Raw genomic sequence first — 20,365 nt, forward strand, 5'->3', positions numbered from 1 at the left:
TCCAGAGCGCGAGCAGCACTGCACTAAAGAGCTCATTATCACTGTGTTGCATGATGCTTTCTCACTCGGACTTTCCTCGGTCACAAAAAAACGGATTAACGGACGTTTAGATCTTTGTCGAGAGAACTGGATTTAAAAGTAGCATCACCTTTGGATTACTTTGCACAGGCGGCGTTTTGCTGGCGTCAGTCTCTGTTTGATAAAGGTGAGGATAAAAGTGGACCTCCGTTTTACTGTGCGCAAAGTTTGTGATATGTGACAAAGCTGGTTATTACGCTTAAAAGCATTTTTTCTTAATTTATTCTAATCCACAATTTCTTTTTAGTTTTTAATGTCTAAATATCTTCCCTGGCTCGTGATGCAAATGAAAGGTAATTGACAGGGCAATAATCTGAATAGTGCCTGGATTGTAGGTCACTTAATGGGGTTATATCAAGTGAACTAATTACATTTTAAGTTAACCTTGTTTCCCTCGAACATACCCGAACATTAAGTATTTACGTGAGGTGAAAACACAGAAGATTATTAAGTAAAAAGCGCAATCTAGAGATTTCGCAGCCCGCAAGAGAGCAGCTAACAAAAGTTTGCGTGTTATTGCCTTTGTAGCATTAGTAGGCTATATCAAAAATATGCATTTTTTTTTTATTTATTTATTTCTAAGTAGAATAGTCATTACCAAGATCTACGTTTAGCACCAATATGAGAATATGCAAATATATAGGCTATATATAATATGTTAGCGTTGAGAAATATTAAATTCTTTGGACTCCGGATAGCTGACCAGGTTAATTGGATTTACAGATTTACCATATAATGCATAGGCTAATATATAAACGACATTATATTTGTTTCCAGTGTGCAGTTTTTTTATATATATAGTTAGTAATGCAAAAAATAAATAATAATAGACATAGGATTGTTACAGTAGCTAATTGCATCTGTAATTGTAACTACACTTTTTTTTTTTTTTTTTTTTTTTTAAATGTAGCCCATACCTATAGTTTTTTATGGGGTAGGCCAATAGCCAGAAGGGAAAAACTAAAAAAAAAAAAAAAAAAAAAAAAAAAAAAAACTAAAACAAAACTTGCAATCTGGTCAATCGCTGTCTGTATGTGAGCTCCTCTTGCCTGAGGCCAGACAGCATGTCCACTGGGAGGTAGTATCTGTTTATTGCCCTCCTATTCGAACAGATGGAATAATCGGAAAATATCTGATAACATTCCAAAAACTACCATGCCCCATATTTGTTCGGAAATGTGCGCGAACAGTATTATAACAGGCTACTTGATGTCATAAAAAGTACAGTATGCAATTTTAAAGCCCTCAATAAAGTAATTTTATCGTTAGCAATTTGCATTTTTCGTGTCCTTCTTAAATATTTCTCACGCGAAGATTTCAATTCAAAACTTTAAATACACTTTTTTTAGTTTTAGATCCTCGACAACAACAATTATAGCCTATTATAGTTATAAAACAATTACAACTGTGCAAATAATAAATAACGAGGGCTATATTTAAAGCCTAAATAAAGGCCTTTAATTAAAATTTAGTGCGCAATGCATAGTGAGCCGAGTATAAAATTAAACTATAATCCACTATATGTAATCTTTCTCTGATGGTGTTTTTTTTTTATTTTTTATCTTTGAAGCAGGAGAGGGGCAGAAAAAGGAATAAGTGCCATGGCTTTTGGCTTTTAATTGTAAGTGTGCCAAAAAGCCGTGAGGTCAGCGCGCGCACCTGTATCACTCTCTTTGGATCGAGTTGGATCTTTATTCTACAGCATGAAGCGAATCTTCCCTTCACTGCCGCTCTGTCTCCTCACATTCCTGCTCCTGTCACAGCAGTGCACGGGAATCAGATGGCTGTGAGTTGCTCTTTTCTCTAAATCTCGTCTGAATCTGTTTAATTTTAGCCAAGTGATTAGATAATTTAAGCCGGGATTTGGAAGCATATTGAAGTGTAATAGTGTCTTTTAAAAAGTATTAAGAAAAATCAGCTTAAATGTGAAAAGAATCTTCACGGAATACATTCTATTAAAAAATACACTGTTAAATCCAGGTCAAATTTCCAGTTAACTTGTGATTTCTGCAGAATGTTCTTTATTCACAAATTCTTACTGTTGCACTGCAATGGAAAACATGACAGTGGAGGAATTGGAACATAAAGGGGCCACTTTGCATGAGAAAGATGCCGGTAAAGGTTTCTGCAGTCTTGATATTGCATGGCAAGAAATGCAAAACAGATGCCGCTATAAACACCTGTGTTCCCTGGATAACAAAGAAGGAAGGTGTGTGTGTGTGTGTGTGTGGAGGTTAAGACAGGGGTCTGTCAGTCACAGCATATCTTGGAACATAAAGTGGCGGCCCCTAATCTGAAACAGGCAAAGGTAGAGAGAGCATTAACTGAATCTCACGAATGCTGATACGTGTGTGTGTATCTTTTTTTGTTTTTTGTTTTTTGTAAAAAGAGTGGGAAGGAAGCAGAGGAAAGAGAGAAATCACGATAAAAAATGCCAGAATTGACTGTTTTTAAAATGTCTAATACAGAAGCTTTGCAATAGCAAATAAAGTTTCTTGCAACTAAACAATTTCAGTCTGTTAGATCACCTTCAGTGGTTTGTACCAATGTTATTCTACAATGTGTTAACCTTGCAAAAATGTCTAGTGTTAAAGAATGAATCGTCTGGCATTGTCTGACAGCTACTTTACCATGGTACATTCAGTAGTATTTTAACTATTTCCAAATCATCTTGTGGATAAACAATTCTTTCCATTGGCAATTACTCTTACGTGCCGTTCTTGCTTCCAAGCGATGCCAGAATAACCCCTTCTTCCATATCTTGATTGATTATATCTGGGAAGGGGTGGTTGTTTGCATGCCTATGTGAGTGAGACACTAAACAATTTTAGCCCGCAGCTTAAATGCGTGCAAGAACGCTTTCGCACACACATTTAAACTGTTGATGATAATGTTAATATTTTAGAGCTGGCTTTAAACATATTTATTTGATTTCGGTTTGATCCATGACCTATTCCAACTCAGCACTCTTATGACCACAAATATTTTGAGCACTTTTCACATCACCATAATCATTTTAATTACTCTTTAAGTGTATTTTAAATTCTTTTAACTAGTGCAAAAAACATTTAAATGAATGTATACACTTTACAAACATCCATTGTTAATTAAAACATATATCATCCTTATATAGGGCACTATCGCAGAGCACACAACACATCAACAGGACCCAGCACTGCAAGACGTTGCCAGGGCTTGTCTCCTCTCAGGCGCAACTCTGTAGGAGCAACCTGGAACTCATGCAAACCATCATCCAGGCAGCACGGGAGGTTAAAAAGGTCTGCCAAAAGACCTTTGCAGACATGCGCTGGAATTGTTCATCTATTGATGCTCCAAAATACCTCCCAGACCTGGAACGAGGTGAGTTATCAAAGGAAATCATGTCCAAGAGAGGACGAAATGTCTGCATTTTGTGTGAAGCAATGCTTAAATGCATCCACAGAGTACAAGTTAAACACCAAAGGTACATGTGTACATGAGGCATTGTTCAAAATGTCACAAGAAGCATGCACCTCCCAATAATTAATACAGGTGCATGACTAGAAAAATCTATTGAACAAAAATGCAGCAAATTTGGCTTACTATTGCTCCCATACAAACTTTTATTCTCAACAAAAACATGTTTGGTGAAAATAAAGTTTGTCTGGAAGCAACGATGTGCCGACTTTTCAGTGTTATTGTTCTGTACTCTGCCCCGCAAAATACAGTAATTACACCTACACTAAAACTAAGAAGAATGGCAGCCAAATGTGGATTAGCAAGTTTTCACACTCTCTTTTCTCTGAATCTGAGCTTACACTCACTGAGCACTTTATTAGGAACACTACGGTCCTGATAAAGTGCCCGACATAGTCTTCTGCTGTTGTAGCCCATCTGCCTCAAGGTTCGACGTGTTGTGCATTCTGAGATGCTATTCTGTTCACTACAATTGTACAGAGTGGTTATCTGAGTTACCGTAGCCTTTCTGTCAGCTCGAACCAGTCTGGCCATTCTCCGTTGACCTCTCTCATCAACAAGGTGTTTCCATCCGCAGAACTGCCGCTCACCTGGATGTTTTTTGTTTTTGGCACAATTCTGAGTAAACTCTAGAGACTGTTGTGCATGAAAATCTCAGCAGATCAGCAGTTACAGAAATACTCAAACCAGCCCGTCTGGCACCAACAATCATACCACGGACGAAATCACTGAGATCACATTTTTTCCCCATTCTGATGGTTGATGTGAACATTAACTGAAGTTCCTGACCCGTATCTGCATGATTTTATGCATTGCACTCCTGCCACAGGACTGGCTAATTAGATAATTGCATGAATAATTAGGTGTACAGGTGTTCCTAATAAAGTGGTCATTGAGTGTAGTTGAACAAAAACCATCTGTCACAGAACTGAGTCTTAGTTTAAGAGACACGTTTCTGTCATGACTCAATTTTGACAAAACGTTACTACGTTTTGCTTTGACACAACATTGCTGTTGCCATAAATTTGTGAAAGGGCCCCTCTCCATCCATTGCCAGTCCCATTAAGGCAACTGAAATGACCATACAGCTCTCTTTATACCAGAGTGTGGTCTCCATTCAGGTCGTAATAGGTCTAAAAACCCATCTAATTGTTGAGGGAAAGGTTTATGAGGGCAGTGGTTTAAAACGCAGCCTACAGTGATCTTTAAACATTCTCGCTCTGGGTAACGCAGAGTATGCCAGTTAAACGGCAATATTCCCTTTAAGTGCCTCACTGCATGATAAAAGACATTGTACCCCTGCCAACCCGGAAAACCTTCGACCCACAGAATTCTTGTGCTGTGCTCTTCTTTCTCCAGCTTTGTTTGATGTGAGGCTTCATGGAGGAGCAGCATTTACTGTGAGGGCTAACAATAGAATCCATTCTATTCAATGAGAGATGCTATTGAGTTAGTCAGTCAGTAATTGACAGAGAATTGCTTTTTTTGCAGTCTGTTCTGGTTTCAGAGCCCACATTCAAGTCAAGCCGTGACTTTTGGTTATTAAAAGGAATATCTTTTTTTGGCAATTTATTCCATTCCCGACTTTCCTGTGGATTTATGATGTGGCGTCATGTCTTGAATTCCCACAGAACTATGACATACACGCACAAAGCTATGCTTTGACGTGTGGTTACATTTTCCTCCCTATTTATTTTAAAAGAGCTTTCACTGTGAACCCAAAACACCGGAGATGGTCAAACTAAATTTGGTTGAAGTTATAGATCCCTCGATGTGAGATAACGGTATGACATCCTTCACCGTCGACCGTTTGCATTTGTCAAGAGTTAAACCAGGCTTAAAACACTCCTGCCTCTCATAAGTGCACTACTAAGGAAACAGCCTTTTATGTACCTTGTTCAGGGTCAAGCTGAGCCTCTCCTGTTTCCACACCTATTATCTTGTCATGACATCTGTGCACTGTGTGAATAGTTCCATAATCTCCACTATTATCCTTTCATACTGAAGTCTGACGGGTTGGGTGTTTTCTCGTGTTGCTTTGCTTTTCAATAAGTCCTCCATGGAGGAAAGAAAGACAAATGTATGGAGGATTCACAATTACTAACGTAAATGTTATTTTTTGATATAAGTAATTTATTTGAATCTATTTTATTTCATTATTTCTCCCTTTCTTGCTCTCCTAGGAACGAGGGAATCTGCATTTGTATATGCGCTCTCTGCAGCAGCTATAAGCCACACTATCGCACGGGCTTGCACATCTGGGGACCTGAGGTTGTGCTCCTGTGGTCCGATTCCGGGTGAAATACCCGAGCCAGGGTACAGGTGGGGCGGCTGTGCTGATAACCTTCACTACGGTCTGATGATGGGCTCCAAGTTTTCCGATGCCCCCATGAAGATGAAAAAGAAATCAGGCTCGAATGCCAACAAGTTGATGCATCTCCACAACAGCGAAGTGGGTAGACAGGTAAAGGACACCTCATAGTAAACATGTGATATCAGTGATTTGATACAAAAGACAAAGTCACATGATTTAATCTGGACTAAATCTAGATTTCTAGGCAATCCTCTTCAACTGCTACAGATACAAATTGTCAATACAGAATTATACCACTTGGGAATTGACAAAGCAACAAGCGCTATATCACACACGCTATATATGTCTTTCATGTAATCAGAATTTTTGTCAGATCATTTGGTTTCCATTGGTTTACTTGCTGAATTTCTGTTGGTTTTATTATATTGGTCCAAAATCCAGCTCCACAGCTATATGCTGTAGTAAAGATCAGTTGTGTTCAGATTGGTTGTGATTTTGTCCCTTTGTCCCTTACGTTGTTTTCAGTAAGGACAGATAAATAGAATTTTTTTTGCAGTGTTCCTGTTTAGGACACATTGTTATATTTGTTTTAAAATTGAGTTTGAGTTGAGTCGAATTGCTTGTCATATTGTCATATTAATATTGTCTTCATATGAATTCACTTCACCATTTCCTCTCTATCCAGGCTTTGCGAGATGCTCTGGTCATGAAGTGCAAGTGCCACGGTGTTTCTGGTTCTTGCTCCATTCGGACCTGTTGGAGAGGCTTACAGGACCTGAAGGACATCGCCATGGACCTGAAGACCAAGTACTTGTCAGCCACAAAGGTGGTCCATCGACCCATGGGCACACGCAAGCAACTCGTCCCCAAAGACATTGACATCCGGCCAGTACGAGAGAACGAGCTGGTTTATCTGCAGAGTTCACCCGACTTCTGTATGAAGAACGATAAGATGGGATCTTTTGGAACTCAGGACAGGTGAGACTAACTAATCAATTACAAATTGAAAACTTAACTAATGAGCTTCCAATTTAACAGAGAAAATATCAATGGGATTTTGTAATTTTGTAGAAAGTGATTTGTTAATGTGATTATGGTGTGGTTATACGATTGGTACAATGATGGTTTCAAGATAGTAATAACATGATTCTAAATTGTTACCATGGTAGCCTACATGCCCAAAAAATGGTAATACTATGGTCAGCCTGGTCTCTTGAAATTTACGTGAGCACTGCAACTTTTTTGCAGAACTGAAATTATGTGCCTCAAAACATGTTTGGCTGCACTTTTGAAGTGAAATGTCCAGCAGGGGGTGCCAAAACTGAGCAAAATGAGGTTGTAATCAGATGAAGTTTTTAAGTTGAATTTTAGATGGTTTGAATAAAACATACTTCCCTAACCTAAAACTTTACCCTAAATTTAACCAATAGTGTCTGAGAAGAGAAATGAGAGTTTAACAAAACAGACATTCTCACCCTAAATCAACACCTAACCTTAACCAATAGTGTTTTAAAATGCAGAAGCGAAATGAAAAGCAAATTTTCTATTCGTGTCACTTCTATGTCTCTGTCGTGTCACGTGTCATCTTGAGTTCTTGTCTTGTTTTAAACTGCAGTCCTCTGAGTCCAAAGTCCAACACTCTATGAGGTGCTCTACCACGCAAGCTAATCATATTGGAATTAGTGTATATAAGTAGGTGGGTGTACAATACAAGCGTTAAAATATATAATTTTTCAAAATATGCATTAGAGTAAAAGTGTCTAGATATCATAACATAGCAGGGTATGAGTAATAGAGAGAAAAACAAGTGTTTATAAAGTCATAATCAGCCACTGACATCCTAAAGATTTGAGTGAAAGTGAATAAAACACACAGTTGTTGTAGTGCCTCTAGTGTTCATTTCACCTATAAACTGCAGGGAATTGTACCTGGAGACACGTATAACAAGTTTTCCAAAAATATATAAAGAGTCACGTTTTCACTATGAGACCAGGTTGCCATGGTGCAATTTTGAAAGTGATTAGTCTAATGGCTTTTTAGTTTAAACAAAAAACAATCTGGTTTTGATGGAATCAGATGAGCTATCTTCCGTTAATGGCAGTATTTTATTAAAAGACGTATTGAATTTCTATGTACACTGACAGTGACAAGATCCATTATAATTAATAAAGCTGTCTACACTGCAAGTGTGTGATGTCGGAAATGCAGTTGCAATCGAGTATTATTCTTTTGATGAACTTACTATACATAGATGGCACTTTTTTATCTGACCTGTGTCTGAGACAACGCCAATTTTTGATGTTCTGGTGCGAATTTCAAACTTTATTTGTGCACCCTTGAGGGCACTGCGTGAAAGGGATGCCACTCAAAAGTTCGTTCCAAATGAAAGTGAGAAAATGAATCTTTTCTCGAAGGGACCTTCCACAAGACTATTAGCACAGGCTATATTCATACAGTAATGCCATGTTTCCTTTAGAGTACACACTTCAAGGGCTCAGTACTTCAGATCAAAAAGGGCATAGGGAGGATCACTTGTGATTGGAATCCGCCCCGATCTGCTGTAGCACACGCTGTTAAAGGCACCTCCGCCTAATTTTCTTTATTGCTTCCACGATGTACAAAGAAATATCATAATGACACATTATTACAGTTATTGTGAGATTATGAAGAGATTTTTTTATTTTGTTTATCTAATTATTTTATTTCTATTATTAGAATTTTTCTAATAATTTCTCTGGACAACCAGAAGGGCAGTGAGATGTTAAATCAGAGTTATAAAACAGTTCATTGAAATTGAGTCACGAGCAAGGGGAGGATCACAAACTAGTTTAATGTCATATTTTTCGGAAACATAAAGGCTGATAAAAAGTGCATTAAAGGAATATTCAATACAAGTTAAGCTCAATCAACAGCATTTGTGGCATAATGTTGATTACCACAAACATTTATTTTGACTTGCCCCTCCTTTTCTTAAAAAAAAAGCAAAAATCTGTGTTACAATGAGGCACTTACAAAGTGAATGGGGCCAATCTGTAAATGTTAAGATACTCACTGTTTCAAATGTATAGCCACAAGACGTAAACAATATGTGTGTTAACATGGTTTTAGTGTGATAAAATCACTTACTAACCTTTTCTGTGTAAAGTAATAGCCAATTTTACAACTTTATTATCATGACGATGTAATGTTAACAAACCTTAAACCCCTAAAATGACTTTACAGCTCAAATAATACATGAGTTTTAACAGAAGAATTAATGTAAGTGCTTTTATAAAATTATAAGCTTCAGATTTCAAAAATTGGCCCCATTCACTTCCATTGTAAGTAGAATGAAAAGGATGGATGAGTCGAAATTATTTTTTGTGGTAATCAATATTATGCCACAAATGCTGTCGATTGAGTTTAACTTGTATTGAACCCGGAATATTCCTTTAACATCATTGCGATTTTCACAACTTTGCTTAATTTGATATTGTTTATATTAATTTTATAATATTATATTGTGAAAATTCAATATATTGCCCAGCTCTTATGAACTCCTTTGCGTTCTTTAGGAGATATTCATTGTCGCATTCTGTTGGCATGGAATCATCATAGCTGTCCCTTTTTGTTTCACTCTCTACCTTCTTCCCTCTGTGATGGCACCATTTCATTTTGAAAAGCCCTGATAAAGCTACAAGGCTCTGAGACCAGTCTATGTGTGCACACACACGTGTCTCTGACATGTCCAAAGTGACTGTGTCCTCTTTACTGTTATCACAGTCTGTCTGTGAGTAATGCAGCTATTCACAGAGCCAAGAGCTCTCAGCTGATACCAACACTGCACACAGAGATTACTGTAACACGACAATGAATTCATCCTGCTTATTTCCTATTGCTTTATCAGTGGAGACTCTGGTGTAGATTTAAGTAAGAACAGAGTTTAGCTTCCTTGTTTTGTTATGTTTGCTATTTAACATGCTAAATGTTGTTATTCTTGGCTAAGGTTTATGGAACTATTGGTTCATATGACTTATAGAATGTACAGCTACTTTACATTGTGCCTAACAACAAAACAACATTGTGCAATCACTTTTGTGGCTTATTTCTTGTAGGCTGTTTACAGTTGCTAGGCAACAACAGAATGCATCTTGAATTCTATGATGTGCGATCACAGGTGTGCGTATTACATTTTTCAAACAGTTAGAACGTGGCTCATCCAATCAAATTTTGGCACTATCCATTCTAAAACTCAATTTTCTTGATATTTTCAGCTTAACATTTAAAGACTTTAGGCATTACTATTTTAAGTCAGTGAAAGATAACCTAGAGACATGTTAAATGTCAGGTGCACTCAACACACAGAGTGCATCCTCAGCTGTAGTCCCGATAAGTCCACTCACATGTGCTCTCTGTTCATATTTAGTGCTTTACACTCATTCGAGAACATCAATGTATGTTGCACTTGTTACTACCATGGTGGTCTCTGGACTGTAAGGGTTCTCAGTACCTCTGTTTAACCTACCAAAACCAACTCTGTACCTGCTTATTAAACATGTGACTACAATTTCTACTGTCCTCAAATTTAATTGTTTTGTTTTGACATATGTTATACAGAAGGTCAGAATAATACCACACTATGAGGGTAAATTTTACAAAACCTGTCAAGAACATGTCCAGGTCCATATTATTATGTTTTACTTAAAAAAAAAAAAAAGAAAAAAAGAAAAGAAAAAGAAAAAGACCTTTGAGATTTTTTGGCATTAATGATTATTAAGCACATTTCCCCTCAAATTCTCCTTACATTAATGCAAAACAAATCTCATTCTCAATACAGTAATATGAGAAAAATAATGATTTATTTATTTAAATTGCAAAGTATCGTGGAACATCATGGAAGTTTTTGTTATTCTGCCTTTATTTTTTCTAATAAAAAAATCTTTGCATTTACAATTTTTGTTTTACTGTAATAAAGTAAAAAAAAACCCACTGTACTGCAATAATGAGCATCTAATGAGAATCAACACTGAGAATAATGGGAATTACATATAAAGTTAAACATCTGGGCACATTACGGTATTGAGAATTTGGAGGCAAAATGTGCTTAATTGTCTCGAAAAAAAATATATATATATATATATATATATATATATATATATATATATATATATATATATATATATATATATATATTTTTTTTTTTTTTTTTTTTGGGTGAAATGAACATGGGCATGTTTTCATGAGATTCACCCCTTAAGCCTATATTAAAACAGGGGTCAGGAAGCTCCTATCATTGCCCCCTCATTGTGATTTGGAGGGTCTTAAGATAATGAGTCATGAGTGTTACCCTATCTAGAGCTGCAGAGATGGGGTAACTTCCAATCTAATGTGGTGTTGAGAGATGAGAAAAGACTAAATGACTTGATAGAGCTACCCTGAACATATCTCTATCTCTCTCATTACATTGCTCACTACGTTCCCCGTGCTGCTATTAATGAAATTGGTGCATTAGAAGTTCAGACAGAATAACATCTCAAAGGCTGAGATGATCAGTATCACTAAAGAAACAAGCACTGTGGTCTTCTCTGAGTGAGGTAGAGAGAGAGAGAGAGAGAGAGAGAGAGAGAGAGAGAGAGAGAGAGAGAGAGAGAGAGAGAGAGATGTTTCCACTTTAAGATAAAATAAGAAGTTCTGGTCACAGTAAAACTGATCTTAAATCCAGATCACTTATAAAAATATTAGGAGTTTTGGAGCGAAAGTGGGACTGTTTTTTTAGCTGTGGTAAAAAAAGTACTAAATTTAGGCTTTGATTAAAAATAAAGAAAAAAGTTCTAAAAGTAATCATGAATTATAAATTTAGAATGTAAAATTGGAACTAAGAATTTACAATTTAAGCACTCTCAAATGGTGCAGACCAACTTTAGAACATATGCTACTCACTGAGACCTGACTCTGTGCCCTTTCAGCGTTGACCTGCGAGAGACCTTTTCTTTAGCAGTAGCTTTGTCCATGTTTTAAATAACAGCATTCTTCACCTCCTTCTCCTTCTCATAGCAGCCATCCCCTCTGTCTGTCTCTCAGCATACTGGCCATTAACACCACACAATTATAAAACAATGCACTTACACGGAGAGGGCTACACAGAGGCCGACCCCTAGTGTATAGAGTGTGATTTATGACATGGCTATTCTTTGCTTACTTAAGATGCCTTAGGCTTCAGTAAATGAAGGTTTCTACAGCATCCACTCCTGCTAGACTTAAATCCTAAGAAAATGTTCCCTCTGTACAAATCAACTGGCTCTTAAATGAGCTATAAGAAGGTTTAGTGCTGTTGGTTTAACATGTGGCTGAGCTAAATGTTTACCTTGGTGGTTGCATATGGTTTAAAAAGAGGCTTATGTTCAGTAATCGCTCCCGTGGTCACCGAAAAAAGTTTGGGTGTCTATTTGTGCAAGTGCATTTTTAAAGACATGTTTCTGGAGTTTCATGAGCAAAGCAGTTTGGATGGTGGTGTCTCAGAGTTTTATGGTGGTACAGCAAGTAGGCCTACTTCATGTTTTCCAGTAAAATATTGAAATATACAACCCGGTTTCTTGTTATAAGAATAGTACAATGCACAAAAAAGTGGCTGCAATAAACATATGAATAAACTCCAGCGAGTTTCCTCGCATCCAACTCCCGTGTTGGTGCGTCCCATTCAGCAGTTATCATCCCTGTGCCCTATTCCCTTCAAAGACAATTCAGATGGCTGAAAGGTGATAACGCTCATTTACAACTCAATTTTTAAGTGATTCTTATTGGAAAATCTGTTTAAAACGACCCTATAGCATGGATTGTGCTCTCTTCAAAGTACCCTGCCAAGTCATGACCAGCGGTAGTTAGAACACATCCATGTGCGCTAATCAGATTAAGGGGGAGGGTCTGTTCTCGTTTTAGAATACATTTGATTGGACAAACTTAATTCAGTAAGTTGTGAGTCATACATTTTCCTGGATCTGTTTAGTCGGAAGAGAGAGACTGCAGATTTGAAATGCTTATATCTTCTGAAAACTAATTTTGTCAATGTTTAGAAGTACACTAGCATATAGATGGCCTTAAAGCTAATAGATATGGACTAAAATCAGCAAAACTTTCATTTTGATTTCACAGGGTCTTTAAGGTAGTGAACACATATTTCTGTTTGATATATTTTTTATTATAGTTGGTGTTACCTGGAGTTCTTTCTTTGTTTTTAAACATTTTGCAACAAGATATAGAGGTGAATTAATTAAATTAATGTAGTGATAAATATTTTGCCGTTATCAACAAAGTCGCTTTGGTGTTATAAGTGTTGTCCCATTCCTAGCAGAATCTCTGAGTTGCCATCTCGTAATTATAGTAATTCTGACAAAACGTGAATGTAGCATATGTTTAAATATCATTAAAACATAAACCTCACTAAATTTTGTTAGATTTAGCTGAAAACAAGACTTAATATCTAATGTCATTTTGCTTCTCAAATAAATACGTCTCGTTATAAGAATAATAAAATATTTTGACTGGAAAACAAGATGAAAATGAGCTTTTCTTAATCTTCACCTTTTTTCTCTTTCTACTGCAGGCAGTGCAATAAGACCTCCATCGGCAGTGACAGCTGTGATCTGATGTGCTGTGGCAGAGGCTACAACCCCTATACAGAGAGAGTTGTGGAACGCTGCCATTGCAAATACCATTGGTGCTGCTATGTCACATGCAAGAAGTGCGAGAGGACTGTGGAGAGATATGTGTGCAAATGAGTCGGTTCTCCATCTCTGCAGTCATCGCCAAGACCTACAGAGTTCCACAGTTACTTTGTGCCTATTCTCAATTAATCTAAACTTCAGCTGAAAAGATCTAGAGTCAACTCATTTGGAGATCTGGAATGCTCTCTACTCACTTTAACTTGTCTTTAACAAGCTGAAAATTCCCAGACTTGAGTGTGTTCTAGATTTATTCAGTCTGGGTGTGGAGCATAACTTTTGTCCACCCGACTTCCTTGGCCACAGATAACCAAAGCACTATGTTACCAACAAGGCTTTCTTTTGTCTTACGCATTTCCAGCTTGTATAATTCTGAGGAGAAATGGTTTATGTTTGGCTTTATGAACATTTATAAAGAAACATCAACTCTGGACTTTATGTTTCACAGCACAAATGAACACAACTTTCATGAAAGTGCCCAGTTATTGATTTCACCGTCCTCAAGAGGGGTTTTCCTCTATTTTCTTTTAACATGAAAACATATGCTCCTTTATCTGGATCTTAAAGTCTATTTTCTTACACAGTACCTGGTTCTTAAAGGTACATTTTGCCTGTTTTGGCAAGGAATTTATTTTCAGCACTCTTCTTAGAGCTATACTTTGGAATCGGTCGAAGTTCCAGAGGATACCACATTCCAAGTTCTGAGTGATTCAGATCTCAATCTAAGATAGTACTCATCTTTTACAAGTCAAGACTGTTTAATAGACTGAAAAGATAAAGAAAGTGCTAAACGTGCAAAGGGAATTTCAAATACAGCTCTTGGATGAGGAACTGTGAAGTGGTTTCCATCTCTTGGTTCTTATACTTCAGTTCTAAGCCTTAAGAGGGAGAATATCTGCATTTATTCCACACATATCTGCAAGGACTATTGGATTATATGTGTTGTGCCTTGTTACATTTTTACACAACGTAAAAAAAAAAAAATGCAGGCATTCAAATGCCAAAACCTCTCTGAGCATGTGAACAGAGTATGTGGGTCACCCATTATGCAGTGAACCACTTATCTGTGGATGTACATACTGACATTTTTGTATGCTGAATTAAAAAAGAAATATTTATGAGCTAATTAAAAATCTTTACCATTTAAACCTGCGAATGGAGTCCTTTTCTTCTTCATTCCAACATTTAATTTGCATTCAGTTCCATGCCATATTGAGCAAGACTGATTGCAAAAACAGAATCACACTGGCCAATTGTTTCTTAACCATTACTTCCAAAGTTTTAGCACAGTTGTCATTCATTTAAGTTCTTGTCTTGAACAAAAAAACAATTTAGCACAATTATGCATGACACTGGTATAAATCATCTCACACTTATTATTGTTTCGATTAAAGACACAAGAACTGGTCTCCCAAACTCAAAAACCCTGGGAAAGTGTTTGTTTGGACACCTATACCCTAATAAACAGCAATGTAGTGCCTCTGTGCTTGGCACAATGGGCTCCACTCTTTCCAGTGTTTAATTGTCCATTAATCATGGGCCAGTGAGTAAGACTCTTGTTTTATTCGAGTTTTACAACAACAGAGAAGGTGATGTAGACAATGAATGAAGCATTATGTTCTAAAAGATGAAAAGAAAACAATTCAGGCTTAATTCTGGCCCTATCTTTATTATTTTCACATTTCTCCTGTAATTGGTTCTCATGGTATGACCAGAGCGGAAAGGGATTTTCAGGGGTTAGCATTAAGACAAGCCTCTTGGCTTTAGTTCTGTTTTAACACTTTGGGGTCATGAGCACCACCCGGCAAGCACATGTTATCCATGTCAACAGAGATTTTGAGAGCACGAACTCCGGGTAAGAAAACAGACAATGCACCACCAGCCAGGGAGGCCGGTTAAACAGAGGCGCAATCATTATTACATTAGAGCTTTGGAGGTTTCACAGTCTTTTGGTTTGTTTACACCTGTCTTTTCCTCTGCGAGAAATCAGCGTGGGAGTGATTAGCACGTATTTTGAGAGGATTTTAATGATGAAAGCACACTCTTCGTATACAGATCAAATCTGCATTGTAAACTGGCCAATCTGTTGTCATAGACTCATTCTGGTTTTTCATGCCAAGACTACACTTGGGCCAAGAACAACGCTGGTGTTTTCATATGTGCCGAGGAAAACCCTGTAACAGAAAGTCATTTGTTAAAAAAAGGGACCACTGAGAAGGAAGCATCATACCCATACATCACATTTCAAGTCAATTACAACCTAAATACAATTTCAGATGGTAGCTCATTGCACAATGCACTCCCGACCAGACTTGAACAAGCCTTTCAACACAGATTAGTAGTAGTATTAGAAGTCTCTTTTACTTGGCTAGACTGAAAGTCATGAGTCTAAGCAACAGATCTAAAATGTAAATTAAGCCATAAAGACCCCATGAAATGGCTTAACAAGTGCAGATTTCTTTTCAGTGTTGACATATTGCCGATTGAGTTCCATAGTGGAAAATACAGTAATGAAAATTGCATTTTTAATGTTTTTTAAACAAAAGTCCAACCCCTTGTAAAGATTAATTTCATAGCTAACATTATCCTGTATTATCATTGTACTGTATCCTGCATACACACTAATATATATATATATATATATATATATATATATATATTTTAAGCATGCTCTTCACTGACACTTTTATCAACTTGGTTAACAAGTACACTAACCTACTGAAAAAAAAAACTTTTTATTGGGGGCAAACATTTTTGGTGTGGAGGAAATGACAGCACAACTGTGGGACAGTTGTAATTTTTGAAAAATTTATAGAAATAATTTTCACAATAAATATCAAAATGGTTCACTTATTTAATTCTTTGTTTAGATCATTATAGTTTTAAATGTAATAATTTTTATTTTTATAATGGATTTCATCATTTATTATTCAAGGTCTGCATCTGGGGAAAAAGCTAAAACAGTCAAATGCGTACATATTAGACATTTGAAAAGTAGCAGAAATAAATAATGAAGGTCTGGTAAAAAGTTGTCAGATATCATGTGATCTTCATGTTACAAAAAGAAAAAAGTTGAAGTTTTAATAAAAATCTACCCACTGGACATGAAATTGCCCGAAGTTGAAGAAAAACCCACATACACTCGCTGAGAACTTTATTAGGATGTTGTCCTAATAATGGTTTATATGGTACAAATGAAGTGCTGTTGTAGCCCATCTGTCTCAAGGTTCGACGTGTTGTGCATTCTGAGATGCAGAACATCAACAAGGCATTTTCATCTGCAGAACTGCCACTCACTGGATGTTTTTTATTTTTGGCACAATTCTGAGCAAACTCTGGAGACTGTTGTGCGTGAAAATCCCAGGAGATCTGAAATATTCAAACCAGTCCATCTGGCTCAAGCAATCATGCCACGGTCGAAATCACTGAGATCAAATTTTTTTCCCATTTCTGATGGTTGATATGAACATTAACTGAAGCACCTGCATGATTTTATGCATTGTACTGCTGCCACACGATTGGCTTATTAGATAATCACATGAATAAGTAGGTGTACAGGTGTTCCTAGTGCTCAGTTAGTTTATATAGCATGGACAAAGTCAGATATAATGTCAGGCTGGTGTGGGGATGTTTCTATGTGTGTGTATATCCATATGTCTAAGTTTGGGCCTATTTGTGGGGGCAGGTATGGTGAAGGGAGTGGAAATAGCAGTTCTGTGCAGGTGGGAGGGGAACCTCAGCACCCACAGCTAGGACTGTCGACAGACTCAAGGACGCCTCTGTCAGTGTTGTGCCCTATCCAGGCAGCTGAAGGTGGGGGTTTGGGGGTGTTTGTTGCCCCTGTCCTCTCTTTGTCAAAGAGGTCAGAGCTATCACCAACACCAGGGACTCTAGCCCGTTGAGTGAGAAAACACATACAACAAACATGGAGGTGATGTTGAGCTGAGAACTTGGAGGTCTCTCTTCATGTGTCACACACATCTTTAAAAGAGTGCTAGGGTTTTCCTGTCAGGAGATGGAACTGTGGGCCACTGAGCACAGATTGATACAAGTGACTATACTGAGACCAAAACAGATACGGAAATTATGCACAGCCAAGCACCACTCACATCTTCTTAAAGGGATAGTTCACCCAAACATTTTAATTCCCTCATCATTTACTTACTGTGATGCCATCCCAGATGTGTATGATTTTTTTTTGCAGAACACAGACAAATATTTGTTGAAGAATATTTCAGCACTGTAAGGCAATACAGTACAAGTGCATGATGACCAGACCTTTCAAGCTCCAAAAATCACATAAAGGCAGTATAGAAATAATCCATATAACTCCAGGGGGTAAATCTATGTCTTTAGAAGCGATATGATAGGTATGTATGAGAAACAGATATTTAAGCCCTTTTTTTCCTATAAATCTCCACTTTCAGTTTCTGAAAGTGAAAGTGGAGATTTATAGTAAAAAAATAATTGAAATATTGATCTGTTTCTCACCCAAAGCGATTGCATCACTTCAGAAGACATACATTAAACTACTGGAATCATATGGATTACATCTATGCTGCCTTTATGTGATTTTTGGAGCTTGAAAGGTCTGGTCACCATTCACTTGCATTATATGGACCTACAGAGCTTAAATATTCTTCTAAAAGTCTTTGTGTTCTGCTGAATAAAGAAAATCAAAACATTTTAATATACTATAGAAAATGTGGATAACTGTTAACTGTGCAACCTGGAACAGGAAAAGAGTATAATGTTCAGATTGGAAGAAAAATCCTGATATTATCTGGTTTCATTATCGGCCAATTCTGACCAATGCTGATAATAAAAATAATAATAAGAAAAACAGATAGTGTTAGCCAATACTGATATGGTCACCGATACTCTGGGTTCCTAACCAAATCAGATGTTTTTGATTTATGAGTGTGTGCCTGGCTATACATTTTTAAAATCTAATTTATAAAATATTTTATTACTTAAAATGTAAGCGAATGTACTGTATGTGGTATGCCAAAATATGAGGGTGCTGAAAACTTACCTCCGTCTATAAATATTATAATATCACCAAAATAAATATATTTTGATTTTGCTTGAATAGCATGGCTTCATTGTGGCAGATTAAGAGTAATTCAATTAGGGAGTTCAGGAATGTTATTTCTCCACTTTACAGTTCTCTACATTGAAAATGGGGGAGCCAAACCACAATTACATATTTGATTTATTATTTCTTGCAGTTGGTGTCCTCTGTAATTTAAGATCAGCTCTGTTGTCTCATCCATTTTGGGCTTTTTGAATAATTTGTCATTTAATTTACTGTATATTAATAGTTCATGGCACCACTCAGATTGAGAGATACAGGAACAGTTTATGCTTTGATCTTTGACCTATTGAATTTAAGGTCTTTTATTTATGTTTTTCAAGTATTCCCCACACTGTCTTGTCTTTTACTTTGAAACTAAGACCCTTTTTCTTTCTCCACCCAAATATGTGCAAGATTTCCCATCTTTAGATGACCCAAGCATTGTGTCCTGTGTGGATGCCCTGAGGATTGACCTCATTTTGACCCCTGTAAAAACAGGATTAGGGTAGGATGGGAGCATAATGCATGCAGCTCAAACTTACAGGGAGATTTCTCCCATCGCTGTGTCCTGACTCAAAGCCAGTCTGAAACGGAAGTGGGGCTATGAGGTAATGCAGGGCGGACAACTCCAAAGGCCAGGACCCCCCCTTTGTTACGGCTGCTAATGTCTCCTTAACAGCAGAATCCTTTTGCCACTTGGAAAAAGGCAGATTTTTCCCTTGTACAGAGGAACTAATTATTATTAAGGCAAGTTGCGGCAACTCTCGCTTCTAGATTGCTTCACACTCGAAATGACCCATGTGACAGAGGATGAAAAGGAGAAATTTAATGGAGAGGAATGGCAGTGTGATAGAGCAAAAGAAAAAGCAGTTTAATGAAGAGGAGTTGAAATCTGTTGGGTTAATGTCAGTGGAGACCATAAACCACCATTTTGTGTGTGGCATCAGCCAAATGCACATTGTCAGTGGGGGGGGGATGGGGGACACAAAGAATTTGACTGGAATTGTTAAGGTATTGAGATGAACTGACCCGTACTGTAAATTGACTTTTGTGAAGCTGGTCTCGCCCCACCCTATAACCCTTTTGTAAATAGCCGGAGTAGTGTGCTCGGTTAAATACTGTTTTGTCATCATTGTGCCCCCCAGGCATTTCAGAACAGGCTTCAGGCATGTTGCTATGGAGAAGGTTGATGCAAGAATTCCCATCCATTCCCTCATCTAAAGGAGCAGAGGATTTGCAAGGAATGAACAACCAGGTTGAAGAATCCTGAGACAACTGATCAAGCACTACAATCCTCAGATGTATTACATTTCTAAGAACTTCTGTTCAGTTATGTCTGCACCTCTTAAATGAGTGTGTTGAAAGCAGGTCAAACAACGATTTGGTTTTTTGTTGAATTTAGTTATACATTTACATGAGATTTTCTCATGCAAACATTTTTATTGGAACCGGCTTTGTTGAGCTATGCGTATTAGTTAACTATGTGAAGAATTCACACACACATCGGTTTGTGAAACATAAAACTTGCTATGTGTTAAGAGGCAACAATCACATTAAGGTCAAATTATGTTCAAAATTCTCCATGTTCTGCAAGTTGTGTGATTTTAAGAATTTTTATATATCTACAGGCACATCACAATCAAAACATAAGTGAGACAAGAGTAAAACATTTATTTTGAAACACAATTATAATACATTTAAAATGAATGGTAATTTTTAAAGGGATAGTTCACTAAAAAATTA

At 37.1% G+C, this 20,365-nt stretch overlaps 1 protein-coding gene across 2 annotated transcripts; it reads left to right on the forward strand.

The window, feature by feature from the left end:
- LOC127434002 (protein Wnt-11-like) lies at positions 1-14,693 on the forward strand. Of its 2 annotated transcripts, none has more exons than XM_051686418.1 (6): positions 1-205; positions 1,649-1,864; positions 3,212-3,438; positions 5,718-5,998; positions 6,534-6,826; positions 13,428-14,693. In XM_051686418.1, exons 2-6 carry the CDS (start codon positions 1,782-1,784, stop codon positions 13,600-13,602), a joined length of 1,059 nt encoding a protein of 352 aa, XP_051542378.1. In that variant the 5' UTR covers positions 1-205; positions 1,649-1,781; the 3' UTR covers positions 13,603-14,693. The 2 variants fall into 2 exon arrangements, with proteins under 2 accessions (XP_051542378.1, XP_051542377.1); XM_051686417.1 differs by having other exon boundaries at positions 1,652-1,864.
- The last annotated feature ends 5,672 nt before the right edge of the window (positions 14,694-20,365 follow it).

Source organism: Myxocyprinus asiaticus, chromosome 43 (genome assembly GCF_019703515.2).
Source record: "Myxocyprinus asiaticus isolate MX2 ecotype Aquarium Trade chromosome 43, UBuf_Myxa_2, whole genome shotgun sequence".
NCBI lineage: Eukaryota > Metazoa > Chordata > Actinopteri > Cypriniformes > Catostomidae > Myxocyprinus > Myxocyprinus asiaticus.